General features: G+C 44.8%; 1 protein-coding gene across 1 annotated transcript in view; it reads left to right on the top strand.

Annotated features, from left to right (window-relative positions):
- The window catches only part of CYP39A1 (cytochrome P450 family 39 subfamily A member 1), a 67,545-nt gene extending 59,453 nt beyond the window's left edge, over positions 1-8,092 (top strand). Inside the window, exons 11-12 of the mRNA XM_084753290.1 lie at positions 3,421-3,508; positions 6,582-8,092. Of these exons, the coding sequence (XP_084609416.1) occupies positions 3,421-3,508; positions 6,582-6,653 (160 nt within the window). The 3' untranslated portion in view covers positions 6,654-8,092. The remainder of the gene's footprint in view (positions 1-3,420; positions 3,509-6,581) is intronic.
- Positions 8,093-24,453: the final 16,361 nt, after the last annotated feature.

Raw genomic sequence — 24,453 nt, 5'->3', positions numbered from 1 at the left:
TAGGTGACTGAGGTTACTTTGTGCACAAAGTTTGTCCTGGATTCTCTGAAATTTCCTTAATGTCTGTTGTAATGTCTCACCTTTCATTTCGGATTTTCTTGAATTTGGTCTTTTTAATTTGGCTAAAGATTTGTTCATCTTTTAAAAGATCCAACCCTTCCATTGATTGTTTGCAATTTTTTTCATGCTCATTTCATTAATTTTGTCCCTGATTTTGAATGTCTCTTCCCACTGCTGCTTTTAGGTGGCGCGCATTCTCTTTACCCAAAGCCTTCAGGTGCATCTTTAGGTAATCACAGCCCTTCCCAAGCTTTTCAATACATGGCCGAGAGAATTTCCCCGATTCATTTGGCGAGATCAGCATTATCACACTCAACTCCACACAGAGAGAGACACTACAAAACCAACAGCGGACAGACCAACATTTCTTAGAAATAACTGATGTACAAATTCTGGAGTGCTGACTCAGAGGTTAGGAACACTGTTGCCCCCGGAGAGGACCCGGGTTCAGTGCTCAGCACCCACACGGTCCCTAACCTCTCTAGTTGCCTACCTATCCCTTCTGGCCTCAGCTGACACTGCACACACGTGATGCAGACATACATGCAGGCAAACATCCATACACACACACGCACACACACACACACACACACACACACAAATAAATAAATAATTTAAACATCACATCCTTAGAAGTAAATCTCAGCAAAATGCTCAGAACTGCACTCAGCAGCATCCTTGGGGTTGGCTGGACGTGGTGGCACATAGCTTTAACCCCAGCACTCGGGAGGGAGGCGGAGACAGACAGACCTCTGTATGAGTTCAAGGCCAGCCAGCTCTATATAATAAGACCTTCTTTCAGAAAACATCAGGATGGGCAAGATGGTTCTATGAGTAAAGGCGCACTCGGTGGGGACCAAACTCAAGTCCTCCGCAACAGTGGCAAACACTCCTATTTCTTGCACCATTTTTTACAACCCTTCAAGCTTACTCCTACCCCATTTTTGTCTTCCTGTCTTCTTCCATTTGACTTTTCCTTTCTCGGCACAAAGCGCTGGTTTCTCACCCTTCCGGTTTATGCTTACTGCTCTCTCCAGTCCAAAGTTTGGCAGCCATAGTGTTTCACGTGGCTACTGAATTATTTTTTTGTAATTTGGACATCGTGCAGTAAAATTAAGAGGGATAATACACTTATACCTCCCAGCATGCATTGCTTCCTTCTCTCCACTCAATTCCTCTAGATTTTTCTATTTTTCAAATTGTGGGCTTCACATCACCAGTAGAAATACTACATGGAAACGTGCACAAAGCACAGATTCTTATGTCTTGTCCCAGCCAGACCTCGGGGGTCAGAAAGCCAGAGGATAAGGAACTGTGCCTTCCCAGTTCCCCCAGGGTATTCTGATAGACCCTAAATTCAGAAAACCATTGAATCTGGGTTCTGGCCACATACTTGATTTTTGTCTTCCTCAAAGACTTCTTAGGAGGGTGAGATTATGGGAAAAAAATCTCTCCCCTTGAACTTTGAATAGCCATGCTGCAATCCGTGATGCCTCTGAAACTATGCCTGCCCCGCTGCCTTCTCCAAATTCCAGGGCAAGAGCATTCTATTTTCATGAGCTGCAGCTGGTAGCAACCAGGAATACACAGCCGCACTCCTGCTCCTGGCAACGGGGACAGTTTTCCAGCCCACACTGGCATCGCCTGTAATGACTTCTAGGAGGGAAAAGGAGAGATCTTCCTCTTCAGAAGTCAGAGGGAAGATGTGGTGGTTCACAGCCGTAAGCCAAGGACTCAGGAGACTGAGGAGATTCGAGGATAACGGAAGGTGTTCTAGGACCTCTGGGGCTTGAGATCAAAGCAACAACAACAAAAACCAACAGCAAAAGGAAATGTACACTCAGCATCATGGCATCTGAAATGGAAATGAGTAATTCTGTCTGATCCTCGCACACCTTAAACTCTCTGTCTCTGTCATACCTCGGTATGCTCCAAGACACCTGGTGGCTGCGGTTGCCTTTTACACCCCCAGCCCCACTCAGGCATCCCACCTGCATTCTCTCCTGGGGAACCAGCCCCTCAGGTGATGGTTTGCTGTCCTTTCAGCCAGCTCCCCACTCACTCTCTTCTTTGATCTGTCTTGACTACTATGCGCTGAAGAATTTTCTAGGAATAAGTCTGTGAATGCCACTCTCTCCCCTTAGGAGCCTGACACCACCGATGCCAGACAGAACCGTTTGCTTATCCTGTCAGGCCTCCTGCTTGCCCCTAATCTGAGCCCAGCTGTACCTTTGGGTATCTGCTCCTGAGGGGTTATCCTCCTGTCCCCAGGTCCCCATTGTCCCAGCTCCTGCTGTGCTGGCTCTGAGATGCCCTCAGTTGCCATGCCTGCTTATTGAAAGCCTGTCCTTCCTCAAGGTCTATCTCAAGTTCCCTCTTTAGGACTACCCAGGCCGGTGCTGTCTCCAGACCCCACATGTCTGCAGCATCCTTGTGCCCACCTTTGCCTTTTCCCCTTGCCCTCGTAGTTGCCATATCCCTCTCACCCCATTCATCCTGGCAGCGCATTTGCTGGTATCTCATTTTTCTCAAAGCCCCTGCAGCTGCGCCCAGACAAGTATTTACAAGTGGGGAAAATCCACAAGTGCTAAGTATTTAAGGAATTTTCAACGTGTTTGTATTTTAAGGAATAGTCTTCCTAGACGTGCACTCTTGTCCCTGTCAGTGTAAAAACTGAATCTGTTATAAATAAAACACCTCATTATTTTCACTGTTTTGACATTGGAAGTGTTAGGACAATATTCATAGCACGGACATAGCTCAGCTGGCTTCTGAAGAACTGTGAAAAAAAAAAAAGCAGACTTACGAGGTTTCTTTCCTGAAGTGCCACAGACTGTCAGAATCTAGAGTGGGTCATGGAAGAAAACCCAGTGTTGTAGTAAATGCTGAAAACTTTTATTTTATCATTGCCAAAAATTTTATTTCAGTGGGTACTTGAGAAAAATTCTACTAGAATGTCTAAATATGTAAATTTGGGTGAAATCACATTTTTGTATCTTTTCCCTTAGTTAGGATAACAATGTAAAATTTTGATTTGCTTTTATTTATACCTATGTGCATGAGCCTGTGGGTCTGTCTTCTGGCCTCTCGGGGCACATGCACACTTTTGTGCGCTTGTGCATGTACACACACAGACACACAAAAACACAGACACACACCTATATATAAAAATAAGGATAATATAAATCATTTAAGCGTAGGTTTCCATTTATTGTGTTCTTCTGCCAACTATGCATGCTACACATCCTCTGAAGCATCTGAGCCAACCCGGTCAGTCAGTGGAACATGTGGCATTGAGAAAGGAGTTAGGCATTCATGCATCTTCTATAAACATGTAATTGCTTTATGTTTCTCTTTCAGATGGTTTGCTCTCTTAGAGATTCAAATATGTATCATCTTACTGCTTTACAAGTATGAGTGCCGTCTTCTGGACCCATTACCAAAACTGGTAAGTGCCTTTAGAATTTCAGGCTTCAGATAGGATGGAAGCTCTAACCACGTGACTTTCAATACTATTCATGTGCTGAGTGATTCCCTCACATTTGACCTTGGCTCTGTGCAGAGAGAGGTCTTCTGTAGGTCTACCAATGAATTCTTTGTCTTGGATGTTGTCAGTGGTCCATTCAGATGGTGACCAGATGCAGGCAAACCAGTCCCCCCTGTAAAGACAGTAAGCAGAAAGGAAAAGGATGGGACTTCTTTCCCTTACTTTTAAGGCTATCACTTAACTCCATGTAGATGCACTGGCTTCTGAAGGGACACAAGCCTCAGAGTCCTTGGATCCTGGAGGCATGAAGAACATGGTCATTCACTCTCCTCCCTAGGGCTCCTCCTAATGCAATAGTTCTGGGAAAGAACCCCATGTTTGCACTTCTAACGAGTTATGGGTGCACCTCTTCCTGCTGGGAGCATGGGCGCCTCACTATAGAGACCGCTGCCATAGGCATGAGAGAAAGGCCAATTTAATGTCAACTGTGTGGAGACCTGTTTGGAAACAGGATGAACGGTGCTATATGAACAGGCTGAGGCTCAGGAGTCACAGTAGGCTAGTCACTGAGGCCACTCGTGTTTAATGTTTGAAGGGGTAAACGATACTCCTCTCCAGGTCCCCATGGCCACTGAGTTATGCACCAGCACACACCCACAGACGCGGAACACTCAGACACAAAAATGAAAGCAAGTAAACAAATCTTTAGTGTAGGAAATAGGCTCCAAGTTTTTAACTTCACTTAGAGATGACAAGGTGTTGCCAAGAGCTGGGGGTCATCTGTGGGATGTACACCTGTTTCCTCATCAGGGATTTACCTGTGTCGGGAGAGATCCAAGTGTAGAAACCTCAGGTCAAAAACTGAGTTGTTCGGTGCTTTCCTCTCCTTTTTTTTTTAATTTTAATTTGTAAGCTACTAAGGATTGAACCATTGGGCTTCACACATTAGGCAAGTATATTCCTAATGTACATTAAGAAATGTCGATCCTGAGGCTGGAGAGATGCACCCATGGTTAAAGGTGGGTACGCGCTGCTCATGCAGAGGCCTTAAATTCCCAGCATCCATGCTGGCAGCTTACAACTCCCTTTAATTCCAGCTCCAGGCTCTTCTGGCCTTCACAGGCACCTGTTCTTATGTGGAGAGACATGCACGCATAATTGCTTTTTATAAAATAACTATAGCTTCATTTCTCTCTCACTGTGAACCAAAGAGTAAGTAAATACGGCAAAACTTTATGTAAGTTAAATACTGCACCAGCAGCCTGATATTGGCAGCGTGGCACCCACCCGTGGCTTCAACTTCAGTGGGCTCATCAGAACTATGAAATCCACTCCATCCGTGGAGTTAAGGAATCCAGTCTACGACCTGTTGTGTTCACACTTGAAAATAAAAATGCTGGTTACCTAAATTGTATCTTCCTCCTCCTCTCTCACTATTTATTGATGCCAAAGCTTAGGACTGACAGAGCCTTTTATATCTCTAAACATTACAGTCCTTTCTGTGCTTTTAGCAGGTACATTGACACCCTCCTCCTCCCCCTCCCCCACAAACTCAGACACTCCTCTGTCATAAGGGGAAAAAATCCACAAGTGATGGTCATACAAGAGTTGTGGCTTGTCTGCCAACCAGCTCCAGCACCTGTTACAGACTCAAAATAAATGTTAGGTCCAAGCTCCAGAGCCGTGAAAAAAAAAGGGGGGGGGGGCTTATAGCAGGCTGGCATGTACACATGAATCAAATACAGATCAGACATACTGTAATTACTGGCACACAGTATGGCAAGCAGGGGCCACACACAGGTGGACACAGACACACAAGCAGACTACCACATAGGCTGCAGGCAGGAAAACATCTTAGATGCTTTTGTGTTGTGATGAAACACCATGGCCACAGCAACTCATAAAAGGGAGTATTCCAGCTGGGCACGGTGGTGCGTGCCTTTAATCCCAGCAGTGGGGAGGCAGAGGCAGGCGGATCTCTGTGAGCTCGAGGTCAGCCTGGTCTACAAAGAGTATTCCAAGACAGCCAGGGCTGTTAACACAGAGAAACCGTGTCTTGAAAAAACTAACAAACAAACAAACAAAAAACAACAAATACAAAAAGCTAAAAATAAAAAAGGGGTGTTCCTTTGGGGTTGTAGTTTTAGAGGGTTAAGGGCCAGTGAAGGCTTGGGGGGCATGGCGGCAAGCAGTAGGCATGGCAGGAGGAAAAAGAAACTGAGCATTTCATGTTGAACCGCAAGCGTGAAGCAGAAAGAGCTAACGGGAAGCAGGCCAGGCTTTTGAACTCAGAGCCTGCTCCCAGTGGCTCACTTCCTTCTGCAGGAGTGCTCCAGAAGCACCTCTCCCTGGGGGATCCAGTGTTCCAATACTGAGCCTGTGGGGAGGCTTAGCTTAGTCAAGCCACCATGGAAAAGGAAGGTAAAGTACCTCCAACCTCAAGGTCATGTTTCTGTGAGCTCACACAAAAGTGCCGTTCTATCTGGAATACTTATAGGTCATTAGATCCCTGTTTTCCTTTTGGGTTCCCCAGGCATCTGCCGTCAGCCATCCTTAGCTGACTCAGTCCCCCGGATATCTGGTGCCAGCCATGTTTTAGCTGACTCTCTGTACCAGTGCCATGTTGTCCGAACGTAAAGCGGCATGTCCAGCCTTCTTGTCTGTCGTAGCTTTTGAGGCAGGGATGTAGAAGGAGCTTTGTCTGTTTGTCTGTTTGTTTGTGACGTCCTCTTCAGTCTGATAAAGTGGAGGGTAGGCAGCAGGCAGGCAGGCCTGCAGGCCCTGGTGAGTGTATGTGAAGCTGGGAAATGATTAGAATAAACTGCCTTTCTTCTCTGCTCCTCCAAGGGTAAGGTAGATGTTTCAAGTTGTGAGCCTCAGCCTTGTGAGTGTTTCCCAACCTTCCGCCCTCCCCTCTGGACCTTTTAGAAGAAACCACAAGACTTGGGATTAAAGCCGTTGGCTTCTGTCACTTGGGATTAAAACCATTGGCGTCACCTCAGGTTCTGTATCTCTGCTTCATTTCTGCCTTTAGAGTTGTCTTCATGTGGTCGGTGTCCCCCAGCCAGATGGGAAATGCAGAATCGAATATAAACAAAGAGCATGACCTTCCTTGCGGCTCGAGAGGGTCACCACCTTCTCCAAGAGTGAAGTTACCCAGCCAGCTACTATCCTCCCAGCTCCTTGACCTGAAGACATCTTAGTGACACAACTGTTTCATATCTGAAGACCGTGCCTCCGATTTCCCTGTTAGGAACACAGAAGCCCAACTCAGGGCATACAGAAAAGGTCCAAATGATTTTTTTTTAAAGTTGATAAAAGGTTGGCTTCATGTATAATCATATCAAAACTTCAAGTAGAAATGCCATTCGAATGGGACTATTGGTCCATTAAATTCACTGTGAAAGCAACATACTTAAAATTCTATTTAGCAAAAAACTAAAGTTTTGGGCACTGAAAAATTAAATAAAGATTTCTAGGCATTTTCCATTTTAAAAATATGACTAGACTTTGGAAATCTTAGGCTTTTTGTGGAGAGCCACAGATAGCAGCGCCCCCTGCTGCTTCCCTGGTGCAATGCGCCTCTTATGCGCATGCACAATGCGCCCTTGAGTGAGCCCCTTATGCGCATGCCTGAAGGCATAGTGTGAGATGGCGTGATCTGAACAAGGCATAGCGTGAGGTGGCGTGATCCGAACGCACCAACCAAGAGCGACAACGTGGCAGTCTCTGATAGGACCAGGCACACTATAAAGGTTCTGTGGGAGCTTTTCCCGAGGTCACTCAGGTAGTCAAAGTTCCTGAATAAACTGCCGCAAGAAGAGTTCCCGGTGATGGTGTCTTTCCTGCTGGTCGGGGGCAGCATCGACAGCTCTTTAATGCCATTCAGTTACGGACAAGCCGAGTGCTGAGAAGTGTGGCTAAAACAGTAGTTTTATGGTATTTGTGGGAATGGGTTCACATACTAAACTCATTCCTGCACCCTGTTATACCCAGGGCAGCATCTTCCTGTAAGGGGATAGCTAATCGGTACATATTGACTGAGGTATCACTTTGTGTTTTAATTAAGGGAGAGGCACTCTTTTGATTCGAAGTGTCTTTAATTATAATTTGACAGGGATACTATTTTTGGTCATGTGTAAAAGTACACAATCTCCTCCTCTCTCGTTATGCCATGTTTGCCTGATATCCTTGGGCAGGGGATGGAGTGTCAAGACGGGTGGCGCATGTCTGCTCTTTTCTGAGGGGAAACAGGGAAACAGTGAATCAGGGGAAGTGAGGAGGGGTGCTGAAGGGAGGGGAGATTGCAGTTGAAATGTATTGTATGGGAGATGAATAAATTAAAAAAAGAGAGAAATGCATTCTGATTCGCCAGGTAAATAACCGCATGTGAGTCCGTTACTTAAATCTTAGGACAGTGGAATATTTGTCATTAAATTCAGGAGAGAAAGCCCAGCAGGCCCATGGGAACGTATGATTTTCATGACGTTGAACTATGTGTTATCCTCCAAAATCCAATAAAAATTCTCTTCGTCTCCTGCTTCACAGTCGTCTCCTGCTTCATGGTGGCTATAGTGCTTGCTGTTACTTGGTCTTCTTCACTTGCCTGACCTGACCTGGCCCCAGCTCCCGGGGTTAGAATTGTGTGCCTATCTTTTCCTTACCAACAAGGACATGCCTCTCTAGAAGACAAGTAAGTGCTTTCAAGCATGTTCCCTATTTCCAGCCAGCGAATTGATTATGAAACTTAACCCGACTGCTCGGAGCTTCTTCTAGCAGGCTCCGTGATCTGGACGAGGCAGCACAGAAGTCCACAGCAGCTCGGAGTGTTGCAACCATAGCACGACAGGTTCCGCGCGACAGTCACAACAGCTGTGTTCTGAGGGATGGTGTTTTGGTAGCCCCACAGCAGAAGCCCACAAGGAAATGCTTCATTTGCATATATTTGCATACAGTTGAATTAAATTGCAGAGCTTGGTGTCTGCTTATCCTTGCTCCCTAAGGGCCATTGTTTGCTAGTGGGTCTATGTTCTTTCAGAACTATTAGAGAGAAGGAAATCTGTTGGCGTTTGGAATAATGAAGAGTTAATATTTGAGGTCTCTTGTTTTTACTTTTATCAAGCTGGGTGTTTATATCATATGTAATATTCTTGTAATATTCTCGCTTTCCAGAAGGCAGGGCCTGAGACAGACTTGTAGAGGGATCGTTTACTTGGGAGGCAGGAGACAGAGGGCAGAGAGAACAGGCCCAGGGGCAGTATCAGCAGGCTGTGTGTTGTAGCACCAAAGGGTTTAGTTTGGGACCACCCATGAAACCCCCGTCATTGTCCACTGAGGGGTACGAGGTGGGGGTGACAGCGCTCTGGGGAGTTGATAAGTACACTCTGAGTGCAAGAGTGCCTGGGCTCTGAAGCTCTGCATGGTCCGAGAAGCTCCAGCACAGTGAGCTAATGAGCCCGAGCTTGCTGCGCTTGCTGAGTTCTGTGAGCTGAGGTTGGGTCCAGGGGAGCTGGCATGGGGGCACAGGACGTCTGATACACTCTGCTCTCGGCTCTTCTCAGATCTGCCGGCGCTTTGCTTACGTCCACCACACCATCGTCAAGGTGGTGGCTGCCAAACAATGGCTAAACGTTTGGTTTGGCTGCAGCTGCTGTCATAGTCATAATATTTTGAGATGGGCCTAAGGACTCCTCCACTTGCTGGGAGAACTGTAATCTACTTCATAACTCACGCTTGGAATGGTTTGCAGCGTCTCGGCCAATCCTTAAGTGGCCAGATAAGACAAGTGTGAGCTTTAACTAACCAGGCTCTATACATCTCTTCTCTTTTCTGCACATAGCCTCCTTTGCTTTGGCTACGAATTTAACCTACCATGAAGTGGTGGGGTGCAGCATTCTTCTGGTTTCAATCCAGAATGCTGTCTAATTGCAGTATGGCAAATTAAACCAAGAGTTACAAAATCATGTGTGTCATAATTCCTTAACAATTTCAGAGCGGATGAGGGGCCAAAAAGAAAGTGCCGAAAACTCCCTAGAGTCTGTGAGGGATGTTGGAGATGTGCTGCTGGCCGTTTGGGGGTCCCCCTGTCTTATGGAGCTGGTTTCCTCTTGACGTTGGAGCTCTGTTTGCGTTAAGTACCAAATCTTCTTGGCTTCTGTCTTTTGGCTTTTGAGTCTGGTGCTCATTTGCATTGTGAAGAGCACTGACCATTGGAAGCCCCTGCAAAAACTGGTGTAATTCCAAGATTGCAGTGAATCCCATAAGTAATTGGATTGGATCCAACTGGAGGCCTCCAGATGTCTGACTGAGGAGACAGAAACCAGCATAAGTGCACTTACTAAGGGAAATACGAGTCTTGGCTTTCCAGAATTTGCAGGGACCTCATCTTTCAGCCTCTTGTGCATTGTTGCAATATGATAAACTTCTTAAAGCCTAGCAAGTCAAGAACGGTAACGAGAGCTGTCACATCTCAATCTGTCTGCACATCTGGGTTGTGTACGTAAACATGCGGGATGTGTGTGCGTGAGTCTACTGGAATATACGAAGAGCTTATATTTGTTACTTTTCTGTTGCTGTGATAAAAAAAAAAAACACCACCCACAAAGCAACTTACATATGGAAGAGTTCATTTGGTTTCTGGTTTCCAGAGGGAGCCCAACATGGCAGAAAACCATGGCTGCGGGAGCAGGAAGCTGAGGGTTCATAACTTAAGCAGCAGACACCGGAAGTAGGACGAGACTATGAACTCTCAAAGCCCACCCCAAACAGTGCCGCCAACTGGTGGCCACCTTCAAGTACGGGGGGCCTATGGAGGACGCTTCTCGTTCAGGTCACTACAGAGCTCTGTCTAACTGACTTAAAGGAAAATGGGTGTTTGAATCTAGTTTTTAAGTTAGATTTACTAGTTAAACAAGCTTTGATATACTTTAGATATATTAGGCCACAAAGACGAGGAGAGAAATGTACGAGAATGAATTCTTTCATACAAACAGTCCACGAGAGTACACGGAGAGGAGAGGGGTTTGAGTCCCTTTGCCTCTGTGATGTTTGTGTTTGGTCACTGCTAGGTAGGGTCTCCTAGTGTCCAGGCTGGTTTGGAACTTACTATATAATAACGCTGGCTTTGAACTCCCGGCCCTCCCATGTCCACATCCCAAATTCAGGGAGGGATTATAGGTTTCTGCATTTCTGGGTTGTGCACATGAACATGCAAGATGTGTGTGTAGGAATCTACTATAATATATGAAGGCGGTTATATTTGTTACTTTTCTCTTCCTGTGATAAAAAACACCACCACCACCTAAGCAACTTACATATGGAAGAGTTTACGTTATGGAGAGTCAACGTTCCAGCCGGGATGGGGGAAGGGCTCTCAAGACCCTACTCCTGGTTGAGGAGCCATGGGCAGTTGCTAGCTACAGTGTGTATGTGGGGGGGGGGGGTCAGTTTTCTTCAGGGATGTGGCCGCTGTTGGGTTGTTCATGTTCTAGTGCTCAGCCCTACACCCGTGTGCATATGGTCAATAAACACTAACGAGACTCAGTACGTTATATGTAAAAAAGCAGCAGAAGTTGCACATTTGAGAGGAGGGGGGAATACTGTGGAGACCTGAAAGGAGGTGGAGGCAGGGGAATTGAAGGATGGGTATGATCAAAATATATTGTATTTGTGTATGGAACTCTCAAATAAGAAATAAGGAACAAAGATCGTTTTATGTGAAAACATCCTTCTAAAAATTCCCTCAGAGTCGCTGATAGCAGTACAAAATGCTTACTATTTAGATTTTACCCACAAGAAATTAAAGTTGCTATGTTTTTTTAAAAAAATTCTAATTAGTGTGTGATAATCAAAACTAGAGGTAATAATGGAATCCGGAAAGCTACGGTCCTTTCAATGGGGGAACTTATAAGAAAAGTCCATAGGAGTATTCCAAGTCAAAGTATGTGTATTATTCAGTAAACCTGATGGACTGTCTGAGCTTTAATAGAAGTATTCATCTCATTTACCATTCTCATTATGAGGTTTCTAAATCTATAGGATTCTCCATGGGAGAAGCGGCTTGAGAGAGAAGTGTCCTCCGAGGCTCATGTATGTGAGTGTTTGATTCCCGAGCAGGTGCTGCTGTTCGTGAAATTATGGAACCTTTAGGAGACATAGCCTTCCTAGAGGAAGTGCGTCACTGTGAGCTCTGAGGGCGTATTGTCCTACCCACTTCCTGTGGTGTGACTTACAGAACTCCAGGTTTCAGCCATTGGGTACAAAGATCAAGACCAGTGAGTATTTCATAAGACATGTTTGGACCCCAAACCAAGTGGTCTTATTTGCTCTTTAGCCCATATCATCACCGTCTCAGATTCCTGGTTCAACAATACTATTTATACCTCTCCAAGCAATGTGTCCATGAACAAAGGAATTGATGTCACTGTCAATAGGCTATGGAAGCTTTCATCGCCTACCTTACACCTGCAGTCTCACAGTTTGAGAGATGAAAGATTAAGGAAAAAATATGGGCTAGACAATTTGATGGTAAATTTGTTGCTCCAGAAACACACACATTGGCTCACTTCCCTTAATCTATATGGTAGATGATAGAGAACACTGAGGAAAAAGATTAACCCTCTGGATAGTCCACTTGTTGGGTTCCTGTCTTGCCTTGAAGTACATGAACGAGGTTAGCACGTGTTGGGATTCAGTGGTGGAAGGTCCCTTGGTGGAGATGGGCTGTGGTGTGCCACGAAGAGATCACACCAGGAAACAGATCTCATACAAGAGTTTTATAGAGTGGGGAGCTAAGGGCTATCAGAACTTACTAATTTTATTTGTTTGTGATGGGCTTTGCTTTTTTCCCCCTTTTTTCCCACTTTACAAACCCCACTGCTCTGCTATCTGCTGTGTACAATGAGGACCTTGTGTCCAACGTCTACTTTATCTTTCAAATTTTGAAGTGGTTATGGGTTGGCCTGAAGTTACCTCCATACATAATTTAAGTTTAGATTAATGGTAAGCCGCAAGCTAACTTGCAGTGTATTTAGAACATATTCTTCTCACAAGGGGCTGAACTTCACACACAACCCAAAGTTGCCAACCATTATTCACACCATATTCCAATGGGATAGGTGTGAACTGCACCCCGTAGGCTTCCTGTGCACACGTCCTCCATGCTCTGTATGGGATAGGTGTGAACTATACCCTGTAGGCTTCCCGTGCACACTTCCTCCATGCACTGTATGGGGCAGGTATGAACTGTACCCCATAGGCTTCCTGTGTACACCTCCTGCATGCTCTGTATGGCATAGGTGTGAACTGTACCCTCTAGGCTTTCTGTGCACCCTTCCTCCATGCTCTGCAACACTGTTTTTTCCTTTCAACTTAATAAAAATAAAATGTCTGTTGGTGTTAACAGGCCCTCAGACCTTAGCACAACTGACACCATGTTAGAGGCACCATTCTGAGCTTAGAACCCAGCACGTAGGCCTCAGCACCTGCCAAAACATATACAAAGACCTAATCTGTTGAAGACCTAGTTCATAGTTTCAGGATCCAGGAAAGTCCTAAATGTACTAACCTTGCTTTTTTGCCTTCTGTAGTTTTGCTTCTTGCTAATTGTTTTTTGCTAACCAACGTGTGTCAGCCAGGATATAGTTTTTGTACATAAAAGACAAAACAACAAACAAATAAATAAAAGCAAAACAGCAAACAAAAACAGTAACAACAAAACCCAGTAAAGCTCAGGGCATCAGTCATGATTTGGGCAAGTTCACCATGCAGTCACTGGCTGGCAATACAGTTGACTTTAAGAGTGTTGCTGTGACCACTGCCCAGCTGTGGTACATGCCTTTAACCTCCTATTTGAAGGCAGAGGCAGGTGGATTTCTGTGAGTTCGAGGCCAGCCTGATTTACAGTGAGTTCCGGGACAGCCAGGGCTGTTACACAGAGAGACCCGTCTTGAAAACACAAATAAAACATGTCTATGGGGTCTCTGGAGGAGTTACCATGCAAGAGCAGAGCAGGAAGTTCCAACCCCTGTAGACTCACCCTGTAGTTATGGTGGGTCATCTGTAGCATGGGCCTGTAGGATGCATGTCCTGGTGGTAGGTGTCAATGCCATGTGGATGTAAATCCACCTCTTTCCTGTCATCTCTGACTTTATGGAGATGCAACTCAGAAAGACAGACTGTTCCTCAGGCCATGCATGGGTACCATTGAGAAAGGAAAAGTCTTTGTTCACAGCCTGCCCTGAGACAGGGGGTGAGGGACAGTGAAATTTCTACCACAGCATCAGAACCTACCTGGGCACTCCGGAAGCTGAAAAGCTCTGCTTGTCATTCTTTCCTCATGGTTTTAATCTGCTTTTCTCTAATCTGGTTTTGCTTAGATCAGAGGTGGGCACAACCTTTTGACATTGTGACATGATACTGTCATTGACAATGTGTTAGGCAGGCTTTGCTGGGATGCTTATAGAGGTCGTGTGCTCTCAACAAGACCACGACCATGTTCGTACCAAAATGTTATCATGCATACGCTATGCAGGGATCTTAATATTTTTAAAAGTTATAACATTTGCAGCCAAAATTATGTTTGGCATTTTACTTCATTTTCTGAGCAGTTAGTTGGCTTACGAAATAGAAAATAACTTCTACTCAGAGTCTATTCCTGAGTCACACAGGTTACTGACTCGTGTACTGGACGTCCAACAGCACAGTCATTAAGCACATAGAGGTACCAGGCCCGTGCTTATGCTCAGAGAGTAGAACACCTGCATTTGGAATAGGAATATATTCTGGTCATTTGTGTTCAAGTCTAACGCTATCACTTTCTGAGTGTGGGGGAGTCTGCAAGTCCCACGGCCTCCATGATCTGCAATGGGACTTGAAGGCATTCTCTTCCGCTGTGGCTTGAGTTGGCGGGTAAAGCAACAGTCAGTGTAAAATAAAGGCAGCTATTACAGACTGAATAGCTTCAGCCCCCCTCTGTCTTCTAAAGGAAACTATACTTCTGTTCCATGAGAAAGTCTTGCTGGAATTAGACCACAATTTCTTGTCTTAAGTAAAAATAAAAAGTACTGCCTGCCTCTGCTACCACGTTGCAAGATCGAAGACATCTTCCAGACTGGCAAGCAAGAACACTTTGTCTCTCCATCTCTCTCTGCAGTGAACCCGCTCAACATCAAACCTCCTTGGCCCAAACCAAAGGCCTTTCCCCCTTCTCAACTTGTTGGTTTGGTCCATGGGATGCATAAATCATTGTCCATCGTGTCTAATGTAACGTCTCCCATCTGTTCATTTTCACATGGCTACTATGGCACATTCAGAAGTGTGGTGCACAGATTGGCTGTGAAGGGAAATACGGGGAGAAACTGTTGTCTTATTATATCTGTTGGGTTGGCACAGATTCAAATCCAACATGCCCACATGCCTCTGTAGGAGAGTGCGCTGATAATATTGTTTCATAGAGTGCCAGTTTCATCACACACTTGGCAATAAAGAAGGGCATATAAAATTTTTATGTCACCTCAATTGTGCTGTGAATTTCAAATTGTTCAAAAAGGTCAACAGAAAAAAAGAAACAAATGATTGCTGATAAATACTGGACCTTGAAAACATCCTGCTAAGTGAAATAAGCCAGACAGGAAGGACCACATAAGACATGAGATAGCTAGGACATGCAGCTGTGCAGAAAGAAAGTAGATTTGTCATTTCCTCTGACTGGCCAGGGATGGTGTAGTGTGTGTGTGTGTGTGTGTGTGTGTGTGTGTGTGTGTGTGTGTATGTGTGTGTGTGTATGTGTGGTGTGTGTGTGTGGTGCGGTGTGTGTGTGTGTGTGTGGTGTGTGTGTGTGGTGTGTGTGTGGTATGTGTGTGTGTGCGCGTGTCTAAAAACCTTTGTTTTGGAGATGGGCTTCAGGCTCTCCAAGGCCAGGCTGTATGGTCACCAAGCACCAGGGAAACTCCTGTCAGTACCTTCTCAGGACCTGGATTGTATCACAAGCCTCCATGCCTTACCTTGCATTTTAAAATTTCTCTGTAGGTTCTGGGTTTCAAGCTCATGTCCTCCCACGTGTACAGCAAGCATTTCATCAAGAGCACCTTCTCCCCAGACCCTGAGAAAGGATGGTCTTGATGGCTCCTCAAACCCCAGCCAACCTAAATTGTAAGGTCACAAATGGCTTACACTTTAAATATTTTCAGGACATGATAAAAATTGCTACACCCGGTCTTATAGTACAGCAAACAGAACCATTGAATTGCTATATTAGAACTCTGTGCAAGTTGATATACCTAGATACAGTGGAGCCATGAGTAAATAAAAATAATAAGTTAAGACTTAACATTATTCTGTTTGGCATCTTGTAAGCACTTGGCCTGCATTGTTTTTCTTATTTCAAAAACAAGTAGCGGCCATACTCAATGTTTGGCTTCCTGGTTCCCAGAGAAGTAACAACCAGAGCCATGAAATAAGCATTTCTCTGCAAACTGCCTATAATGCTTTGCGGGATGACTCAGATAAGAGAGCAGAGATTTCTGTCCTGTAATCGTCTGCTCTCATGGAAACAAACCAATGAGATTCCTGTTGTTTGTTTGTGTTTGTGCTTTTCCTAATGGATTTCATCAAAAGTGAGGAAAGTGGAGTTTTCACCAAAGAAAACTCTGTCTGTGGAAAAAGCTTTCTTTTCACAGAGTCTCACACTGTGCTGTGAGAGTCCTGGATACAGGATGAAGCTGACTGCACTAAACGGTGGGACTTGGAGAAGACCCTACACCTAGGCCCTGGTGCATAGAGCAGGCACCCCTTCTGACCCACCTTCCTCCTCCTCTGGAGCATGAGGAGCCTTGCCTAGGCTCCTGGGGCTGTGGCCTTCATGTGCCATTATTCCACGACTGTCCGACACACCTGGCTACACAGGAAATAGAGCAGAAATGAAGGCAGAGCTTATGTGGCTGGTGCATCACTGCCACGGTCTCTCTCTGTTCTTTGTCATGGAGAAAGTGAAGAGCAAAGTAGATAAAGCCAGTGGCCAGAATGATGACCTAGTCCCCAAGTTTCAGCATTATTTTCCCATGCCATGTTCATTTTTCATCTGGCCAAAAAGAAGAAACAAAACAAAACAAGTGAGTGAGAAAATACAAGCAAGGTGCTTTTACACATGGCTTCAAGAAGACTCTGCATCGTGAGATGTGGCTGAGATCTGCTGATAGCATAAGGCCTGTCAGGGTGGCTTTGTGGACAGCCAGAGACCAGGAGGCTATCATGTGCACTTACAGTCTCTGCACTTCTTTGTCAGAAGAGAGTGATGCACAGAGAAGGCAAATGACAAAGATCACACAGACAGTAGATCCAGTGCGAACACCGATTCTCTTTACCTCTCCTTTCTCATCTGTGGTCACTGTCATCACTTATTCCCCAAAGAGTGAGCCACACAGACATTCAGATACCGGCTGAGAGCCTTTGGATCCTCACATCTCTGAAGGCCAAGTAGGCACAAATGCCACCAAAATCTCAAACATATCCAAGACTTTCTACATACCTTGAGCTGGTGCCACCCCCGAAGCAGTGTGATTTTAATGCTACTTTAAAATCCATTTTCTTCCACGGTTTTCTTCCTCTTCTTGTCATTACTGTGAAGACCAGCACACCAGAGAGAAGCCATATAGTGGTGAAAATGACTCTCCATCCCTCTTGTTACATTGTCGTGAGTCTTCTGCCTTGCTACGTTGCTGCAACTCTTCCATGCTTTCACTCTGAAAACAGTTACAAGATTCTGTTAACGTTCTATTTTTCCCACAAGAATAATCTTCAGATCTTAGGAGCAAGAGACAGCAAGTGCAGCCCATGTCACAGGGTTTGGACACAGTTCCAACACAGTAACTGCCCACTTAACTGCCTGTCAGTCAGTGGTAACCAACTTGGCTAGTGCTCAATGGGGTAGTCGCAGGGAAAACAAGCGTCCTTTTCCCCTTCCATAAATTCTCCCAGAAAGTTCGTTCTTGTGAATTATTTTTTTTTCACTAGGTTACTTCAGCCCTTTGCCTGCCTCCTCGATTACCATCTGTTACTTTCTGCAACATCTTCTCCCTCCCTGCCTCCCCCCCCCACACTCCCTGCCCCCCGCCTCTCTCTCTCCATCCCTGAGATTTATTTTTGAAATACTACCATACATCATAAAGATATATGATTACGTTTCATTCTTTCTAAATGTTGACAGCAACAGTATGCAGAACGCTTTACACACAGGGGATGTTGAAAAACTGCTGTTGTACAGAACAAAGAGTTATGTAGCCAGTGTCACACCCACAATTCCCTGGACCTATAGAAGATGCCATAATCAGTGGGGAATCTGCAGTCCTATGTATATGGCCACTGCATCTTTCAACCTGAAGAGGCAACATTTCAAGCTGCAGACTCTTGCTCTGTGTCTCTCATACAGGACCACTGGACACCTGGTTTTCCTTTGCGGAGCAAGGAGCCTTTTCACATCTCTTCGCATCTCCCCAAATGCTTGGAAATGTGGCATCGGTAGACTTCCTAGATTCCTTGGTAGTTCAGCATGGACAGTGATTGAGTTCTGACCAATGGAACATAGATGAATTGCTGATGTTCATGCTTCCAAGCCCTGGCCTACAGAAGACTGTGTCCCACTCAGCTTCCTTCCTCCATCTGCCTGCAGAAGTCGAGGACTGGGTGTTAGGCTCTGAGGTAGCTAGGAGATGGAACAGCCATGAATGGAAGAGGGTTTGATCCCTCAGTGACCACATGGAGAGGGGTCCCTTGAAGCCTAGTCTACATTGCAATGTAGCATAATAAACATTAGGCCTTTACATTTCTTATTTATTTATTTATTTAAAATTTTTTAAAAATATGTTTTATTAATTTATTCATATTACATTTCAATTGTTATCCCATCTCTTGTATCCTCCCATTCCTCTCTCCCTCCCACTTTTCCTTACTCCCCTCCCCTATGACTGTGACTGAGGAGGACCTCCTCCCCCTGTATATGCTCATAGAGTATGAAGTACATTTCTAAGCAACTAAAATTTGGGCATTTGTAGTAGCAACTGATGATTCCTCATGTGTGTCTGTGTTAGAGTTATGCAACATAATTTAAATGTGTTGTCCTTTAGGCCAGATTTAAATAAATGTCAATATCGGGGCTGGAGAGATGGTTCAGCAGTTAAGAGCACTGGTTGCTTTCCCAAAGGACCTGGGTGAAGTTTCCAGCACCCACCCATGTGGTGGCTCACAACTGCCTGTAACTCCAGTTCCAGGGGATCTAATGCCCTCTTCTGGCCTCTGTGGGCACTGCATATACATACATGTAGGTGAACATTTATACATGTAAAGATTATAAATCTTAAGGGAAAAAAAGCTAGCATCACTTAAAACTATTTCTACTATCTTGCCTTGGAGAAAATCAAAGTATTACCAAGTTAAATGAAACCAAGTTAATTTATACAAGAATATGAATTTATCTTAATATGATTTGTTGTAACTCATCTACCAACAGATGAAATGTGTTCAAACATTTTGGTAACTATTTCCAGCCCTATTGATGAGTCTTCAGAAGTTTTGTATCAAGCTTGTTTCATGATTCTGAACCCCATCAGAAAGCAGTTTTATATTTAATCCAGGATGTTTGGCTGTTGCCAGGAATCCACCAATTAATAACACAGGCACTAGCCTTTAAAGCCAAAGCCAGGATGGGGTTGAAGAAAAGGACCCTGGAATTCCTGCCCTTAGGACTGAACAAACAAGGAGGCTTCATGTTTGAAATTCCATAATAGGTTTTCTTTCTATTTTGCCTTCTGCTCTGGGAAAAAGGAAGGCTGGGGAGGGGGGGGGGAGAGGATGCATAATTATAACTCAGGCCTTAAACACTGAAGAAAGATGGGTTTTTGTCTGGTGCTCATTATAGGAAAAAGAGACCAGAGAGAACTCTGGCAGGTATGTGGGTGGACAGCAGGGCACTGAGGGGCACAATTTGAAAGGAAGAGAAACAATCCAATGAAATCATATCAGGTCCTGGGGTTTCAAGTGGAACTTAGACCAGCTCTTGACAAGGGAACCCCTGTAGAGACAAGACAGCCATGGCCTGAAAGAAAGCTGCCCAAGCAGAACAGTGAGCAATGGGGGAGCGGTGCTTTGCACCCCCATAAATCCCAAGCCTTCACGACAAAAGCAAGGTCAGGAAGGATTTGTTTGGGCTCATAGATTGGGAGTACAGTCCCCCACCACCCCGACCCCCGCGGCAGGGGAGGCTTGACAGGGGGAGCAGTGGGCAGCGGCTCATGGCACACCAATGACAGGGGCGTCTGACATTCTGTTTGCTTTTTCCTTCTATGTTAGTCCAGGATCCCAGCCTATGGGATGGTACAGTTCGCATATGGGGTAGGTCTCTGTCTCCTGTAAGGCTCCCTGGAGACACCCTCACAGGCATGCCCACAGGTGTGTTGTCTAAGTAGTTCTTAATCCAGTCAGGGTGACAATGAAGGCTGGCTACCACAGCTTCCCTCCCTGTGTAGCTCTAGTCTGAGAGCACCCTCGTTGGGAAGGCGGACAAGTGCTGTGACTGTTGGGCTCCTTCATGATGAGGCACTGGGCATGGGCAGTTGTTCACACAGGGGAAATTAAAGTCGACTGAAACAATACGTTTATTTCCAAATGAAGGCCAAACATACTGGTTAATAAGTGGACAGTATGGCGATTGCTGCCAAAGGAACACTTTCCTACTGCACAGGCAGGCAGGCAGGCAGGCAGGCAGGCAGGCAGGAAGACTAACCAGGCCCATGAGAAGAGGTCAGGATTTGTAGGGTCCAAGTGGGTGAAATGCATCAAGTCTGAGATTTTTCCCTACCAGTCTCACACTCATGCGTAGCATTGCTACACCCGGATGTGCTCTTCCACCTCGCTCGCTGTTTTGTTTAGGCAACTCTCTTCCATGATAGGTCGGTCAGAAATCCCAAGTCCCTTGTCTTCACCCATGTCCTTCCTGGCTTGTGTTGTTAGTAACGAACAGATTCTTAGTGTGGGAGTTTAAATGTAGAAAGTCCCCGTAGGCTCAGACATTTGAACCCTCAGCCCCCAGTTGGTGGTGCTGGTTCAGCCTTGCTGCAGTCTGTCACAGGGTGAGGCTTTGAGAGGTCAGAGCCTTCTGGTTTCTCCTTCTTTCTGCTTCCTGCTTGTGCTTGAGGATTTGAGCTCTCAGCTCCTGGCTGCTCTCTCCCCGCCTGTCCCTTGCTGCTGAGCCTCCCTGCCATGACAGGCTCTTCTGACTCTGAAGCCAAAAGCCAGAATAAACTTTTTCTTCTGTAAATTGCCTTGGTGTTTTTATCAGCAACAGAAGAGTAAGTAATATGCTTGGCAGCAATCAGTCATCCTGGTTTAAATATAGCACCACTTCCCGAAGGAGTTCAGCATCCCCAAACAAGCTTGAGACAAAGCTCTGAAGACTTGCACAGGGACCATGTGCACTGTGTCCGCCCCTCCCCCCACCTCCTTCCCCAATTTCTCTTGGTCATTTCCCCTTCATCTTTTAACTCTTTCCTCTTTTTCCATTTTTTGTTGAAAATAGGCCTTTTCCTCATACAATATGTCCTGGTTATGACTTCCCCTGCCTTTCCTCCTCCTCCTTCCTCCCCACTTCCCTTTCCATCTGGATACACCCCCTTTCTGTGTCTCCCTAGAAAACAAACAGACTTTTAAAGGAATGTCATTACTATAATATATAATAATATAATATAATGAATATAATGCTAAAACAAAAACTCACACATTGGGATAAGACAAATAAAACAGAAGGAAAAGAGCCCAAGAGAAGGCACAGGAAACAGAGATCCATTCATTTGCACACTCAGGGATTCCACAAAAACACTAAACTAGAAGCCAGAATATGTATGCAAAGGACTGACAGGGTGAAAATAAAGAAGAAAAATATAGAGATAAAATAAAAGTAATAGGATAGAATTTAAAGAAGGAGAAAGTCTGATGGGGCATTATGAGACAAGGAACCTCCAGAGACGCCATTGCCTTTGACTTCCTCTTCTGTTGGCTACTTACTGCTGGGCATGCAGCCTACCCTTGGGATTAGTTTCTTTTCCCAGTGAGATTCCCTTGGAGGAAACTAAAATTTCATTTTCAAGCGCTTAGCCTTTGAAGAAAGTTCTGGGCTGGGGATGGGAGCGTGTGTCCACTTCTCCTTTCTGCTAGGACCCCCAACTGATCCAGACCCTAGACCCCAGTGTCCTGTGCACACTGCCTCAGTCTCTGTGAGTTCACGTGTGCACCAATGATGTTGACTTACAGGGCCTCACTTCCTTGATGTCCTCCATCCCCTCTGTCTCTTCCATTCTTTCCACCTCATTTTCAGAGATGTTTCCTAAGCCCCAAGAAAAGGGATTTGATGGAGACATCCTGTTTAAGTATGAACGTTAAAATTTCTCATTCTTTGCATAATGTCTGGCTGTGGGCCTCTGTATTGGTTCCCACCTGCTACAGGAGGATGCTTCTCTGATGATGGTTAAGAAGGCATTCATTGTCAGTGAATATAGAAGAATATCATTAGGAGTCACTTTATTGTTACTTTTTTTTTAACAACAGTAATATTTAGTTTTACCCTAAGTCCCTGGAATATCTAGTCTCAGGTTCTTAGTCACCCAAGCACTGTTGAATATGAACTCTCTCTCATGGAGTGGGCCTCAACTCAAACGAGTTATTGGTTGGCTATTTCCACAGGCTTTGTGCCACCATTGCACTAGCATATTGTGGTAGTTTGAATGAAAATGGCCCCCATAGACTCATAGAGAGTGGCATTATTGGAGGTGTGGCCTTGTTGAAGGAAGTGTGTCACAGGGGGAGGGCTTGAGGTTTCAGGTGCTCAAGCCAGGCCCAGTATCTGACTTTCTTCTTGATGCCTGTACATCCAGATGTAGAGCTCTCAGCTCCTCTCCGGCACCATGTCTGCCTGCATGCCGCCATGATTCTGGCCATGATGACAATGGTCTAAGTCTCTGAACTGTAAGCCAGCCCCAGTTAAATGTTTGCCTTCATACGAGTTGCTATGGTCATGGTGCATCGACACAGCAATAAAACCATAACTAAGACACATATCTTGCAGGTAGGACACCATTGTTGATCAAGGGGTTTGTGGCTGGGTTGGTGTTTACATCTCTCACCAAAGGCATGTAGGCATGAAGGCTCCATGTAGGCACCAGCTTGACTTCTTCATGTTCAATGAGTTATGTAGGTGTTGTCTTCAGCAGTGAGGCCTTGCTGTCAGTTTGTGGAGAGCAACCTAGAGTCTTGATAATGGCCTAGGTGGTTAAGGGTTCCCATGGGACCCCTTCGGTCAACATCTCAATTATGGTTTGTTACCTGCCTATCATTGCCCTAACAGCTAATATCTTCATATAAGATATTTGTCTTTCTGGGTCTGGGTTACCTCACTCAGGATGTTTTTTTCCCCTAGTTCCATCTATTTATTTGCAATTTCCTTCCTTCCTTCCTTTCTTCTCTCTATGACTAAGTTTGTATAAATGTGCTTCATTTTAAACTGCATTATTCTATTGGCATTTAGGTTGTCTCCAATTTCTGATTGTTATGAATAGAGCAGCAATGAACATGACCAAGGAAGCATCACTACAGCAGGATGAAGCATCCTTTGGGTGCTACAGCATGCCTGAGTGGTACAGCTGGATCTTAAGGGAGATCAATTTCCATCTTCCTGAGGAACCACCACATTGATTTGTATGTACAGTCCCACCAGCAATCTATGAGTGTTCCCCTTACCTCATCCTTGCCATCATGAGCTGTCACTTCTTTTATTGATATTAGCCATTCTGATTGTTTATAAGATGAACTTTCAAAGTAGTCTTGATTTGCATTCCCCTGATGACTAAGGATGTTGAGCATTTCTTTAAGTGTTTCTCAGCCATTTGAGTTTCCCATTTGAGTGTTCTATGTACCACATTTTAAAATTAGATTGTTTGTTTTCTTGATGTCTAGTGTGTGTGTGTGTGTGTGTGTGTGTGTGTGTGTGTGTGTGTGTGTGTGTGTATTATTAGTCCTTTACCTATGTGGAGTTGGTAAAATCTTTTCACATCCTGTTGCTGCTGCTTTATCTAAGCAACCATGATCTTTGTGACATGGAAGCTTTCCAGTTTCATGAGGACCCATCTACTGATGCTCTTAGTGCCTGTGCTAATGGTGTTCTCCCCAGAAAGGCTTTCCTGTTCCAGAGAGTTCAGCCTACTCCCCACTTTCTCTTCTATCAGATTCAGCATATCTAGTTTTATGTTAAGGTTTTTGATTCATTTAGAGTTGGGTTTCGTGCAGGGTGGTAAGTATACATCTATTTGGTTCTTTCATACGTAGCCAACCTGTTTGTCCACCACCATTTGTTGAAGATGCTGTCTTTTATCCAGTGGGTGATTCTGGCTTCTTTATAAAAAAAATCAGGTGTCAGTAGTTGTGTGGACTAATGTCTGGGTCTTCAATTCAGTTCCACTGATCAGCGTGTCTGTTTTGTGCCAGTTCTATGATGTTTTTATTACTGTTACTCTCTGTCGCATAACTTGACACCAGGGATGATGATACCTCCAGAAATTCTTTTATTATTCAGGATTGTTTTAGTGATCCTGTTGTTTTTTTTTTTTCCATGTTTCCATATGAAGCTGAAAATTGTCCTTTCAAGATATGTGAAGAATTGTGTTGGAGTTTTTGTGGGGATTGCTTTGAACATGGTAGGATGGCCATTTTTACTATAATAACCACACTGACCCATGAGCATGGGAGATTTTCCTATCTTCTGCTATTTTCAATTTTTTTTTACTTCAGTGTCTTAAAGTTTTTATGATGCAAGTCTTTCACTTTCTTAGATAGTTACCCCAAGATATTTTATATTATTTGAGACTATT

The sequence above is a fragment of the Acomys minous genome, assembly GCF_964271855.1.
Source record: "Acomys minous genome assembly, chromosome: 13".
Taxonomy (NCBI): Eukaryota; Metazoa; Chordata; class Mammalia; order Rodentia; family Muridae; genus Acomys; species Acomys minous.
Note: the sequence above shows the minus strand (reverse complement) of the source record. Positions and strands in the feature narration are given on the sequence as shown.